Source organism: Cherax quadricarinatus, chromosome 11 (assembly GCF_038502225.1).
Source record: "Cherax quadricarinatus isolate ZL_2023a chromosome 11, ASM3850222v1, whole genome shotgun sequence".
Lineage (NCBI taxonomy): Eukaryota > Metazoa > Arthropoda > Malacostraca > Decapoda > Parastacidae > Cherax > Cherax quadricarinatus.
Genome location: NC_091302.1, coordinates 44,034,566 through 44,049,829, shown reverse-complemented (window position 1 = coordinate 44,049,829; position 15,264 = coordinate 44,034,566). Strand labels below are relative to the sequence as shown.

At 43.9% G+C, this 15,264-nt stretch overlaps 2 protein-coding genes across 2 annotated transcripts in view; both read left to right on the top strand.

Annotated features, from left to right (window-relative positions):
- LOC128687620 (mucin-2-like) overlaps nucleotides 1-7,900 on the top strand; it is a 65,272-nt gene extending 57,372 nt beyond the window's left edge. The window contains exons 4-5 of the mRNA XM_053775172.2: nucleotides 4,182-4,289; nucleotides 5,196-7,900. Coding sequence (XP_053631147.1) covers nucleotides 4,182-4,289; nucleotides 5,196-6,182 — 1,095 coding nt within the window. The 3' untranslated portion in view covers nucleotides 6,183-7,900. The remainder of the gene's footprint in view (nucleotides 1-4,181; nucleotides 4,290-5,195) is intronic.
- Nucleotides 7,901-14,859: 6,959 nt separating this feature from the next.
- The window catches only part of Mms19 (MMS19 nucleotide excision repair protein), a 95,881-nt gene continuing 95,476 nt past the window's right edge, over nucleotides 14,860-15,264 (top strand). The window contains exon 1 of the mRNA XM_053775171.2: nucleotides 14,860-15,017. Coding sequence (XP_053631146.1) covers nucleotides 14,927-15,017 — 91 coding nt within the window. The 5' untranslated portion in view covers nucleotides 14,860-14,926. The remainder of the gene's footprint in view (nucleotides 15,018-15,264) is intronic.

Here is a 15,264-nt window from a genome sequence, read left to right as displayed (position 1 = left end):
GAGCGTTCCGGTACCTCAGTAAGGAATCGTTCAAGACTTTATACACTGTGTACGTCAGGCCCATACTGGAGTACGCAGCACCAGTTTGGAACCCACACCTGGGCAAACACGTCAAGAAATTAGAGAAAGTGCAAAGGTTTGCAACAAGGCTAGTTCCAGAGCTAAGGGGAATGTCCTATGAAGAAAGGTTAAGGGAAATCGGTCTGACAACACTGGAGGACAGGAGGGTCAGGGGAGACATGATAACGACATACAAAATACTGCGTGGAATAGACAAGGTGGACAGAGACAGGATGTTCTAGAGAGAAACAAGGGGTCACAATTGGAAGCTGAAGACTCAGATGAGTCAAAGGGATGTTAGGAAGTATTTCTTCAGTCATAGAGTAGTTAGGAAGTGGAATAGTCTGGCAAACGATGTAGTGGAGGCAGGAACTATTCATAGTTTTAAGACGAGGTATGATAAAGCTCATGGAGCAGGGGGAGAGATGACCTAGTTGCGGTCGGTGAAGAGGCGGGGCCAGGAGCTGAGTATCGACCCCTGCAACCACAATTAGGTGAGTACACACACACATACACACACACACAAGCACCAGACGGGACTGAGTTCGATGTTACTTTGTTGATAATGTAAAACTAATGAGGAGAATAAAAACAGTCGAGGAACGATAACGGCTACATATGGATCTAAATAAACTGCAAGAGATCACCTACGTGGTTGCTTGAATTCAACCTCAGCAAATGCAAGGTTACGAAGACTGGGAAAGGGGCTAGAACACCGGAAACCTAGTATAGACTCGGGGGACAGACTGCAGACTTCACTCAGACACCTAAGTGACAGAGACTCATATCAACGGAATGATCTCCACACCCAATGTTCGCCTGGTAAATAAAAAAAAAAGTGACCTCCAGGAATTTTAACAGAGTCATTTTGGGCCCTTTATATAGCTTTTCTCAGGCCCATCTTGCAGTATGCAGCACCACACTTGAGAAAACATGCTAAGAAACTGGAGAGAGTGCAGTGGCGTGCAACGAGGCCTGTTCCAGAACTAAGGTGTATGTATTAGCTGTGAAGAGAGACTTTCGGAATTGAATCTAACGACACTGAAGAACAGAAGAACCAGGAAAAACATGATAACACCATACAGAATACTGAGAGGAATTCATAGGGTAAACATAGGCTAGTTGAAAAGCGGAAAACAGGTGTTAGGGGGCACAACTGGAAATTAAAGACACAGCTGAACAACAGGGATGTCTGGATTTTTTTTTCAGTCTCAGGATGGTTGAGGAAATGGTGGAAACAGACCTCATACATAGTTTTAAGAACAATTATGATAGAGCCCGTAAGGCTATGAGGGAGAGCTGGGGCAGGAGCTAGGACCCCACTTCTGTGCCCACATAAAAGTACATATAGGTAAGTACACAGCGTCACCTCCAAGGCCACAAATATCAAAACCTCCCTTCAAGGTAGTTAGTGGTTTGATGTTGGTGAATGGCTTATAATCCGTGTAACTAAAGTCATCCCCACTTCCTTGGAGCAAACCTGCTTAACCCTCATCCCCTACCCTTGTCATATTCTTACTATGTAACTTTAGGTGTCCCGTAGCTCGATTGCTAACGCACTCAGCTCACACACTGAGGTCCGTGGTTCGATCTCAGGTATGGATGGAAACATTAGGACGTGTTTCCTTAAGACACCTGCTGTCCCTGCCCACCTGTCAGTAAATTAAGTATTTACCTGGAGTTTACCTGGTGAGAGTTCCGGGGGTCAACGCCCCCGCGGCCCGGTCTGTGACCAGGCCTCCTGGTGGATCAGAGCCTGATCAACCAGGCTGTTGCTGCTGGCTGCACGCAAACCAACGTACGAGCCACAGCCCGGCTGATCAGGAACTGACTTTAGGTGCTTGTCCAGTGCCAGCTTGAAGACTGCCAGGGGTCTGTTGGTAATCCCCCTTATGTGTGCTGGGAGGCAGTTGAACAGTCTCGGGCCCCTGACACTTATTGTATGGTCTCTTAACGTGCTAATGACACCCCTGCTTTTCATTGGGGGGATGGTGCATCGTCTGCCAAGTCTTTTGCTTTCGTAGTGAGTGATTTTCGTGTGCAAGTTCGGTACTAGTCCCTCTAGGATTTTCCAGGTGTATATAATCATGTATCTCTCCCTCCTGCGTTCCAGGGAATACAGGTTTAGGAACCTCAAGCGCTCCCAGTAATTGAGGTGTTTTATCTCCGTTATGCGCGCCGTGAAAGTTCTCTGTACATTTTCTAGGTCGGCAATTTCACCTGCCATGAAAGGTGCTGTTAGTGTGCAGCAATATTCCAGCCTAGATAGAACAAGTGACCTGAAGAGTGTCATCATGGGCTTGGCCTCCCTAGTTTTGAAGGTTCTCATTATCCATCCTGTCATTTTTCTAGCAGATGCGATTGATACAATGTTATGGTCCTTGAAGGTGAGATCCTCCGACATAATCACTCCCAGGTCTTTGACGTTGGTGTTTCGCTCTATTTTGTGGCCAGAATTTGTTTTGTACTCTGATGAAGATTTAATTTCCTCGTGTTTACCATATCTGAGTAATTGAAATTTCTCATCGTTGAACTTCATATTGTTTTCTGCACCCCACTGAAAGATTTGGTTGATGTCCGCCTGGAGCCTTGCAGTGTCTGCAATGGAAGACACTGTCATGCAGATTCGGGTGTCATCTGCAAAGGAAGACACGGTGCTGTGGCTGACATCCTTGTCTATGTCGGATATGAGGATGAGGAACAAGATGGGAGCGAGTACTGTGCCTTGTGGAACAGAGCTTTTCACCGTAGCTGCCTCGGACTTTACTCTGTTGACGACTACTCTCTGTGTTCTGTCAGTGAGGAAATTATAGATCCATCGACCGACTTTTCCTGTTATTCCTTTAGCACGCATTTTGTGCGCTATTACGCCATGGTCACACTTGTCGAAGGCTTTTGCAAAGTCTGTATATATTACATCTGCATTCTTTTTGTCTTCTAGTGCATTTAGGACCTTGTCGTAGTGATCCAATAGTTGAGACAGACAGGAGCGACCTGTTCTAAACCCATGTTGCCCTGGGTTGTGTAACTGATGGGTTTCTAGATGGATGGTGATCTTGCTTCTTAGGACCCTTTCAAAGATTTTTATGATATGGGATGTTAGTGCTATTGGTCTGTAGTTCTTTGCTGTTGCTTTACTGCCCCCTTTGTGGAGTGGGGCTATGTCTGTTGTTTTTAGTAACTGTGGGACGACCCCCGTGTCCATGCTCCCTCTCCATAGGATGGAAAAGGCTCGTGATAGGGGCTTCTTGCAGTTCTTGATGAACACAGAGTTCCATGAGTCTGGCCCTGGGGCAGAGTGCATGGGCATGTCATTTATCGCCTGTTCGAAGTCATTTGGCGTCAGGATAACATCGGATAGGCTTGTGTTAATCAAATTTTGTGGCTCTCTCATAAAAAAATCATTTTGATCTTCGACTCTCAGTCTGGTTAGCGGCTTGCTAAAAACTGAGTCATATTGGGACTTGAGTAGCTCACTCATTTCCTTGCTGTCATCTGTGTAGGACCCATCTTGTTTAAGTAGGGGCCCAATACTGGACGTTGTTCTCGATTTTGATTTGGCATAGGAGAAGAAATACTTTGGGTTTCTTTCGATTTCATTTATGGCTTTTAGTTCTTCCCGCGATTCCTGACTCCTAAAGGATTCTTTTAGCTTAAGTTCGATGCTTGCTATTTCTCTGACCAGTGTCTCCCTACGCATTTCAGATATATTGACCTCTTTTAGCCGCTCTGTTATTCTTTTCCGTCGCCTGTAAAGGGAGCGCCTGTCTCTTTCTATTTTACATCTACTCCTCCTTTTTCTTAGAGGAATAAGCCTTGTGCATACATCGAGTGCCACCGAGTTAATCTGTTCTAGGCATAAGTTGGGGTCTGTGTTGCTTAGTATATCTTCCCAGCTTATATCGGTATCTGGGTGTTAATCGACAAGCAGCGTTATTATTATTACTATTCTTGTTTTACTATTATGTAAGATAGGGTAGCACCATAGCAGCACATTGCTGATGTATCCAGTTTTGTTAAAAAAAAAAAAATTCCTGTCTGTGAATGACACTTGGTGGTTAGTGCTTCCCATTGAATATATCTATAACCAGGATAGTAATTAACATGTACGTACCCGGCAGGTGTTAGACCATTATAAGTACGGCTACAACGTACAGTCCAAGGACACCGGCAACTACCACGCTCGTTACGAGGCCAGAGATGGTAGCACTGTCAGCGGCTCCTACCAGGTCAGTCCTCAAGATATACACAAACTGCAGATTTTATTGCCACAACGTTTCGCTCTGTGCAGATATTTAGAATCAACAAGTCATATTTTGATAAAGTTCTAGACAGAGCGAAACGTTATCCCAAACAACAGCTCGTTCTGCAACGTTTCTTTTCTGTAAGTCCTGCTTACTAGCTGGTGCTTCATGCAGCTGAGGTGACTGACGATACTCTATGATGTGTATTGTTAAATGACAAGAAGGAACTACAAAGTATGTTGCAATCACCACAGTGAATTGCAAATTGAACGCTTGAACGATTTCATGCAACCAACCACACATCTTCACATTATTATTATTATTATTATTATTATTATTATTATTATTATTATTATTATTATTATTATCAGCAGAAGCAACAGCAGCATATTTATAAGAAACGTTAAATTGTGAGTGATCCAGCACAAAGAGCTGTGAAGGCTCGATCCTCTGATTGCTAATCGCGAAATGCACACATTCTTACTGATCTGTGGATGTGTATTTGGTCACATGAGAGTGCTCTAGCATTGCATTTACAATTTACTCTAGTTTTTCCTTTATATGTGAATAAATAATTACGATAATGGGTGTAAATATATGAATTGTGAAAGTTCCAAGCACCAAGTATGACCAGAGTGCAGCCAGCTTACCTGTTGCTGGTCGGTTGCTTGGTTAATTGGATTTGAAGCCTATCGACTACACTAGGGTCATTAAGGCTGCATGTGACCTGTTCACCATTAGTCAAGAATACTTTTATCCCTAAAATAGGGATTAAAGTAAAATCGAGGTATTTGTTCACTGAGAGACATACACCTCTCGGTGTACATGTATCTTTCCTGCCACCGTTACTGTGTGTTTACAAGTGGTATTAACTTAAACTCTCACCAACAGGTGGCACTGCCTGACGGGCGGGTGCAGGTGGTCACCTACGTGGCTGATGACGAGGGATTCAGGGCAGAGGTCAACTACGAAGGCGAGGAGAACACGCCCACCAAGAAGTCGAGTGTGGACGTAGAGGTCCCATGGGAGCACCCCAAACCCCAGGTCACCCGTCAATCCCACGCAAACTCGACCTACGCCCCCGCCCGCCCACGTCCTTCCCTCCCTCCTGCTCACTCACTCCCGCAAACGACCATTTCTCAGCCCACCCATGCAGCTTTCGCTCCACTGACGGGGCATAATATACACTTCGACGACCTGGTGGAGACTGCCTCCCCTAATCCCTTCAGACTGGTAGTAGAGCGTGGACGAGCATCCACCTTGGCCCCGCCACCCGTTCACACCACACCCACAACCCTTCCCGCCCACTCCCTCAAATCACCCTCCACTCTGTCCGCCTACACACTGGCCAACGATGTTACGGAGGAGCTGAACGATACGCCCACCACGCCTCACCCACCCTCGACCAATGCCCACACTATCACACCCTCTCACACGGCCTTCCAAAGCTCTACGCCCTCACACACGCCCGTATACCAGTACAAAGCCAAGGACAGTATAGACACGACCCTGTACAGCCCTGATGCTGTTGCTTACATCACAGCCCTAGGCAGGTCCCACATGGTACCTGTTCTCCTGCCTTACACACCTCCCCCACACCAAGCACGCCCGCCCCCACCCACTCCACTCACACACCAAGCACGCCCACCCACCCCACGTCCACACTCCACCATCACCCACCCACAGCACAACATCCTACCCTCGCCGCCCAAGACCTATTACCTGACCCGTAGGTCTCGCGCCCACACCCTCAGTGGGGAGAGAGAGAGCGTAGAGATACTTAGAGGTGATGACCGGCGCCCACGACTCAGTCTCAGAATCCCAGCACCTCACGAGACTGACATATATCCAGCACCTTCACCTATATATCATCTCTAACTATATAAAATACGGTGTTCTGAAGCTCTTTCACCTATATAGTAAGTTATTTAGGTATAGGTACACAAATATCTGGAGTTTACCTGGAGAGGCTTTCGGGGGGTCAACGCCCCCGCGGCTCGGTCTGAGACCAGGCCTCATAGTGAATCAGGGGCTGATCAACCAGGCTGTTACTGCTGGCCGCACGCAAACTGACGTACGAGCCACAGCCCGGTTGGTCAGGTACTGACTTTAGGTGCCTGTCCAGTCATATATAATATATGTGTAAATTACCTAGGACTTATTTCCATCTCTGTGTGTTCTGCATCACCTCCACCTATATACAATGCAAAGCAGGGGTGCCGTGGGCACACTAAGAGAAAACACCATAAGTGTCAGAGGCCCAGAGACAGACAGTAGCATAATAACCTATGTGACATGTCAAGATATCTTAATGAAAATAAGATACCAGATATACTAAGCAAATTTCCTAAATTTGCTTGTAACAGATAAGTGAACTATAGATATGTAGATATAAATCCATATGTATTCCTGTTAACCCTTTGGGGCCTAATTCATAGGCCTTTTGTGTATCCATATGCTCTCGCGCTACCGTCCAAAGGATGGATATGGGGTGCACAATAAACTAGCCACTTCGGTGGCAAAATCTAAATCCCAGGACTGTTCAACAGCCTTCCCTCATACATAAGGGGGATTACCAATAGACCCCTGCCTGTTTTCAAGAGGAAATTGGAGAGATACCTTAAGTCAGTGTCTGACCAGCTGGGCTGTGGTTTGTACGTTGGATTGCATGAGGTCAGCAATAACAGCCTGGTTGATCAGGCCCTGTGATCCATCGGGAAGCCTGGTCATAGACCGGGCCGCGGGGGCGTTAACCTCCGGGAAAACCCTCCAGGTAAATACATATACCATCTCTATCTTAAACATAGTTCTGCTTGTAGATAAATGGTTCAGAGAACCGACTAGTTGATAAATTAGACACATGTGTAACACTTGGGTATCTTTATTGAGGAAACGTTTCGCCACACAGTGGCTTCATCAGTCCATGAAAAGGAGAATGGTGAAGGATAGGAAGAATTTGAGGTAATCAGTCCCTCAGCGTTGAGTCGATGTAATCGGTCCATCAATGGACCGATTACACACACCGACTCAAGGCTAGTTAGTTTAATATGTTTATTATGCACCCCATACCCATCCTGTGGGCGGTAGTCAAAAGATTACAGAGGTACATAATTGGTCCAGGGACTGGACTCCAAAGTTTTGATAGCTGAGCAAGTTACAGAGGTAATGAACTCACTCAAGGCTGAGGGACTGATTACCAAAAATTCCTCCTGTTCTTCACCGTTCTCCTTTGTATGGACTGATGAAGCCACTGTGTGGCGAAACGTTTCCTCAATAAAAATACCCAAGTGTTGCACATGTGTCTAATTTATCAACAGTTCTGCTTCTTCAGTCGAATATAGATGGATGTAAGAGTGGAGGCTGCAGTAGTAGTGTTGACTGACCGAGTCCGTCAGCCTTGGTAGGTGCTGACGGCCTCTAACCTGGAGGGTCTCACAACCTTCCACCAAGACTGACGGACTAATCACGACATAACTATTTCTTCTACATCTACCTGTGTCTACGGGTTTAACGCTCACCCCCTTGAGTATAATAATACGTCTTGTAAGTGTTACACGATCAGTAATTATGAAACTTGTTAAATTATGAGAACGTTTTCAAGGTGCAATATTTGAAGGATTTCTTCCCTTTAATTTATGTAGATTTTTGTATAGTATATATATATATATATATATATATATATATATATATATATATATATATATATATATATATATATATATATATATATATATATATATATATGGAGTGGAGGTATATATTAGGGTAGTGTATATGATGGTGTATAGTATTATTGTATTATGTATTGACGTGATTTTAAGTGTGTCCAGGTATTTTTTATATTAAAAATAAAAGTCAGTTTGCATGAGGCCTTTTTCTCCCCACGAAATAAAAAAAATGTGGTTTTAAAATTTTTAATTTTATGGTTTTTAATATAAAAGTTATTGCTGCAATTTATATAGATACTGACCCTTCGATGTAGGGTTCTTGATCTGAGGAACCGGATCTACCCTTCCTCGGATCAAACCTGATTACTTCCCTCGAAATAATAATATTAATAAAAATTATTAAAAAACTGCACTCCATCCATAGCTATATACATCACATATACAGGGGTGGGAGACGGCCGACTTGTTGAAAAAAAAAATATATATATATATAACAGGAATAACAGGAAAAGTCGGTCGATGGATCTATAATTTCCTCACTAACAGAACACAGAGAGTAGTCGTCAACAGAGTAAAGTCCGAGGCAGCTACGGTGAAAAGCTCTGTTCCACAAGGCACAGTACTAGCTCCCATCTTGTTCCTCATCCTCATATCCGACATAGACAAGGATGTCAGCCACAGCACCGTGTCTTCCTTTGCAGATGACACCCGAATCTGCATGACAGTGTCTTCCATTGCAGACACTGCAAAGCTCCAGGCGGACATCAACCAAATCTTTCAGTGGGCTGCAGAAAACAATATGAAGTTCAACGATGAGAAATTTCAATTACTCAGATATGGTAAACATGAGGAAATTAAATCTTCATCAGAGTACAAAACAAATTCTGGCCACAAAATAGAGCGAAACACCAACGTCAAAGACCTGGGAGTGATCATGTCGGAGGATCTCACCTTCAAGGACCATAACATTGTATCAATCGCATCTGCTAGAAAAATGACAGGATGGATAATGAGAACCTTCAAAACTAGGGAGGCCAAGCCCATGATGACACTCTTCAGGTCACTTGTTCTATCTAGGCTGGAATATTGCTGCACACTAACAGCACCTTTCAAGGCAGGTGAAATTGCCGACCTAGAAAATGTACAGAGAACTTTCACGGCGCGCATAACGGAGATAAAACACCTCAATTATTGGGAGCGCTTGAGGTTCCTAAACCTGTATTCCCTGGAACGCAGGAGGGAGAGATACATGATTATATACACCTGGAAAATCCTAGAGGGACTAGTACCGAACTTGCACACGAAAATCACTCACTACGAAAGCAAAAGACTTGGCAGACGATGCACCATCCCCCCAATGAAAAGCAGGGGTGTCACTAGCACGTTAAGAGACCATACAATAAGTGTCAGGGGCCCGAGACTGTTCAACTGCCTCCCAGCACACATAAGGGGGATTACCAACAGACCCCTGGCAGTCTTCAAGCTGGCACTGGACAAGCACCTAAAGTCAGTTCCGGATCAGCCGGGCTGTGGCTCGTACGTTGGTTTGCGTGCAGCCAGCAGCAACAGCCTGGTTGATCAGGCTCTGATCCACCAGGAGGCCTGGTCACAGACCGGGCCGCGGGGGCGTTGACCCCCGGAACTCTCTCCAGGTAAACTCCAGGTATATATATATATACACATATACATAAATATATACATATATATATATACATATATATATATACATATATGTATATACATATATATATATATATATATATAGAATATATATATAGTATTTTTTTTTATAAAAAAAAAAATATTCTTTCAACACACCGGCCGTATCCCACCGAGGCGGGGTGGCCCAAATGGAAAAACGAAAGTTTCTCCTTTTACATTTAGTAATATATACAGGAGAAGAGGTTACTAGCCCCTTGCTCCCGGCATTTTAGTCGCCTCTTACAACACGCATGGCTTACGGAAGAAGAATTCTGTTCCACTTCCCCATGGAGATAAGAGGAAATAAACAAGAATAAGAACTAGAAAGAAAATAGAAGAAAACCCAGAGGGGTGTGTATATATGTGCTTGTACATGTATGTGTAGTGTGACCTAAGTTATGTAGAAGTAGCAAGATGTATCTGAAATCTTGAATGTTCATGAGACAGAAAAAAGGACACCAGCAATCCTACCATCATGTAAAACAATTACAGGCTTTCGTTTTACACTCACTTGGCAGGACGGTAGTACCTCCCTGGGTGGTTGCTGTCCACCAGCCTACTACCTAGAATATATATATATATATATATATATATATATATATATATATATATATATATATATATATATATATATATATATATATATATATATATATATATATATATATATATATATATATATATATATATATATATATATATATCCTAATAAATCACTTGCTCTGCATTGTTCCACATGGGCGAAGGAATATATATAATGAAGCTTAATTCTAAAATGCAGAATAAAAGATTCTTGATGCTGACAAATCGTAAAGGGACTTATTTATTGTAATTTATACCCAGCACATTGTCTCTCAAGTTTAATAATTATCATGATCCATCAGACTGCTCGTACCTAGGTACATGCAACTGCAATGAGTGAAGGAAAGACCGTAACAAGAAACCTGCTAAAATAATGACCCTAGTGACCCCTCGCCCCGTCCTCGCCCAAACAACCTTGTAGAAGGAAAGTTCTTCCACAAAGACCTGAACAATTTCCTTGCCTAGTGCATGGGATGCAGGTCGCGTGCTGCTGCGTCCTGCTTTTTAGCCACACCTTGTTGACTTGGTCGGGTGCTGCTGCTTCCTGCTTTGTAGCCACACCTTGTTGACTTGGCTTATAAAGCAACGTAAAGGACCACCAAAGACCTTAATGGAAATACATTACTCTGATGGCTTTTTTGGGGGGGAGGGTATCATAGGTTCTCTGCATATATGCTGTTATGTATGATAATCAATGTAACTGTATTTGTGTGTACCTGAATAAATTTATTTACGTAAGGCAGTGATTTGGGTGCTTGGCTCACAAACGAGAGGACGTGGGGTCGAACCCTACCACCTGCTACTTAGGAGTTAGTGGATTCTCGTGGGTCGCATCCTGGAAAATAAACTAAAATGGACACTAGTGAAAATAATACACACTGATAATCTTTCTTGGCTTATCTTAGTTAGTTGTGTAAGCTAAGCTGCTAGTTTACTGTACACTTCATGCTTACCCTGTGAGCGGTAGCTCTAAAATTAGGATTACAGAGGTAACAATGAGTCTATCAGACACCACCGAGCAGTGTTACATTACTTGAAAGAAGTATTAGTATTTTTTTATTTTACAGTTACTTCATATATTTAATGTACACAGTACAGTATGGAGTACAGTCTCATTCAATGTACGTCTTATTACCATTAAGAAACATTAGTCCTATTTGGGTTGCAATGACCTCTATAAAAATCATTCATTCATCTAGTCGATGCAAAATGTGGATACAGCCTCAAAACTGCAGATATTTATCATTAACGGGATTTTTTTTTTTTTGTCCTGCCGCCTGAGTTGCTAGTTCATTTTTGCACCCCGTGCTCACCCTGTGAGCGGTTGTATGGAGGTGTTTCTGGAAGGTTGGATGTTTGGACACTAAGATATAATGCTACAGTGTACGGCCTTGTCTCTATCCACACACTTTACATTTTATATCACTGAAATCTCCATACAAACGGTACTGCCAGAGATACTTATAGCCTAGCCTTAGTCTAGCAGTAACATCTTACAATGAAGGTTATGCGAATATTCAACAGTTTTAAAGAGAAGTCGGTAGAGAGGTATAGGTGTCCAGCTCTGTTGGAACTTAGACAAGGTAGTCCACCTGACCTACTAATGAACTTGTTCCTGTTTCTATTTTCGAAGGGAAGCGCTGTTTCCTTTTATTGCCCAGCTTCAAGGAAAATTTCTTCCCTGGTACCGGGAACCTGGGCTCAATACCTATCAGTACAATAGGTACCTTGGTTTTAGTCGACTGGTGTGAGTCGCATCCTGGAGACAAAATTAACTTAATTTGCCCGAAATACTCTTCTATATAGTAGTATGTCACTGATGTCAGCTAGGCCTGTATACCTTGTACAGGTACTTTTTTGGGTTATCCTAGGTTCTCTACACATATGCTGCTATGTATGATAATTCTTTGTAACTGTATTTATGTATACCTGAATAAACTTACTTACTTACTTACTATTATTATTATTATTATTGGTATTATAATACACCCTCCAAGTGGGACCCTCATCCCCAGAGAAAAGAATAAACTTGCTTCAGGGAAAACTCAAGGTTCTCCCTGAAGCTGTTTGAGAATTTTCTCCTGCCACCCCCTATATTTAATTATATATATTTTATTTAAGGACAAAATACATTAACAAAACATTCACAAAGATACAATAGAAAGTAAAACAACATAGGTAACTCAGAGCTACATCTCGAATACTTCGTCCAGCTCCCCGGCGGTGGGCTGCGTGCCCAGAATGCTGCAGGCATTTCCTCTCTGGATCGCAACACTGAGTCTCTGAAAGAGGAAGCTGGTCGCCCTGTGGTCCTTGGTTTCTATGATGAGCTTTTCATCCAGCTCTTTGAGGAACTTTAGAGCACACTTTCCCCATGCTCCAAGGGTCTCCGACCCTATTAGGATGAAGTTATAGCAAGGGGGAAGGTCTTCATATTTGTGGATCTTCTGGGTCTCCCTGTGGCTGGCAGCTCCACCCCCTTCCACTATGGAGTATGGCAAGTAGGTGTCTGCCAATGTGGTGGCACAGGTGTAGTCTCAGGCAATCTGCTTTCCATCCTTCCGAGGTAGCATAGTGGCTCCATCAGGACGCTTTTGACTTCCGTCAGACCTCTGCACTTGGGGTTCCCGTTGAGCTAGGCAACGGGCTGTGGCGAGGCTTCTCTTTATGATGTCATTGACCTCCTCATGCCTGGCATACTTCCCTTCTGCTGTGTGATACACGAAACCATGAAGTTCGAATTGATCAGCTGTCGCCCTGCCGCAAATACACCTATGTTCGGTGAGGATAGGGGTGGCTAGGTGAAGAGCAACACCAATCCGAATGGCCTGTGGGTCTAGTCGAATGCCCAAGGAGGAATTGGGAACAGCTAACAGGAAATCTCCTGAGTGTGGTGCCTTCACTGCCAGGAGACGAGCTTTGTCCTTTCCTGAGGCGTTGGAGAGCATTGTGTCAGCTATTTTTTCCATGATCGGTTTGTTCCAGTGGGACTGTTTGTGTTCTTTGGGAGGAGCTGGTCTACTGGAGGAATCTGTAAGGGTGTCCCACCGAATAGCTGCTTCAGTAAACCTGGGGTCTTGAGCTCCTACCACATCTCTCAAGCGTTCGGGAACAATCTTCTTGACTAATGCACTGGAAGCCAAACACGAAGACAGAAAAGCAGGTAAAGCAACATGCGTTGCTTTGCGCACCCCTATACCTCCCAGTCGCACTGGGAGGGTTGCCTGATCCCATTGCTGATCCTCTAGTGACAGGTTCAGTGCCTTCTTAAAGGTTGACCTCAGGTGTGCGTCATATTCGTCGAGTGTTGGGTTGTAAAAAGAGGGTGCACACCTCAGGAAGTAAGTGAGTCTTGGAATAATAAGGCACCTTGTGAGGAGATACAGAGCATCATGGGCATCAAGATTTCTTATTCTCTCCTCCATTCTCATCAGGTCATTCAATTTGTCCTTCAGGACTGTGTCGATGGCCTGGTGACCCAGTGGTGCTCCCAAGAAGGTACTGTTGGACGGAGTGGTAGTAGAGACTTCTGGGAGGATTCTTCGCACAGCATTGATTATTTCCTGGTTCGCCGTGATGATTTCACACTTGGAGGGATTGAGGATGAGTCCCAAGTCTTCTCCCTGTGTTTTCACCAGTTGTAGGTCCCCTACCAGGGACTCTCCAGTACCTGCCAGAGTGCCATCATCCAGGTACCAGTTTGTAGATGAATGGTTCAGAGAACCGACATGTTGATAAATTAGACACATGTGCAACTCTTGGGTATCTTTATTGAGGAAACGTTTCGCCACACAGTGGCTTCATCAGTCCATACAAAGGAGAATCTTGAAGAACAGGAGAATGAGGTAATCAGTCCCTCAACCTTGAGTCGATGTGGTCAGTCCATCAATCTTGAATAGAATACGGCATACGTGCTGAGAAGGAGCTTATAAACCGTTGGCAGGAGAGGTGCAGAAGTCATAGGTCGTGTAACATTTGATCAATGTTGAAGTAGGTCGTGCCCAAGAATTAGGCAAGTGGACTGACCACATCGACTCAAGGTTGAGGGACTGATTACCTCATTCTCCTGTTCTTCAAGATTCTCCTTTGTATGGACTGATGAAGCCACTGTGTGGCGAAACGTTTCCTCAATAAAGATACCCAAGAGTTGCACATGTGTCTAATTTATCATCAGGTACCAGTTGTTGAGCTCGCTGCGTAGGCTGGAAAGTTAGTTCTCTTACTGCCAAGCAGAAGAGAAGTGGAGCTAGTGGGTCACCCTGCTGAACACCTTCTGATGAGAGAATTTCATGTTCTCCAAACAAAAGAATTGAGGGTTTGCTGTAGCCGGCTGAAATAAAGGGAAAAAGACTGGGGAACCGATATCGAGCAGCTGGCAAGACAGCATCTCTCTTCACCATATGAAAGGCATTTCTAAAATCAAGTTTGACCCCAATGGAAATAAGTCACTCTGTCTGACTTTTTGGGCTATCCTAGGTTCTCTACACATATGCTGCTATGTATGATAATTCTATGTAACTGTATCTGTGTGTACATGAATAAACTTACTTACTTACTTACTTAGCCTTGTCTTCTCCAAGCCAAATTGAGCTAACTCGATAAGGCGTTAACTTCGGTGTCCCTTAACAACCACCACCACAACAGCCAACAATAACAATAATAATAGTCAGCATGGATACTGCTACAAGCCTTCTCAACACTTTAGTAAAACTACCAAATTCCAGCCAGGAAGCTGAGACACTGCTAGAGCAAATTGTACCAAGTAAGGACTTGCTCTATAACACTCAAACCTGGTTATGCAGTCTCCTCAGAGGGGGTCTTGATGCCGGTGAAGGGTTGATCCAGTGAAGTGGAGCTGCCTTCCCTCTCCATGAATTGAACCTGATTGCTTCCCATTTCCCAGGCACTGTATGATCCCTACGGGTTTTGTGCTGCCCATGAAAGTAATAATAATGTCTTTTGAAGATTGAGACATGGAAATCTTGATTGAAGAAACGTTTCGCCACACA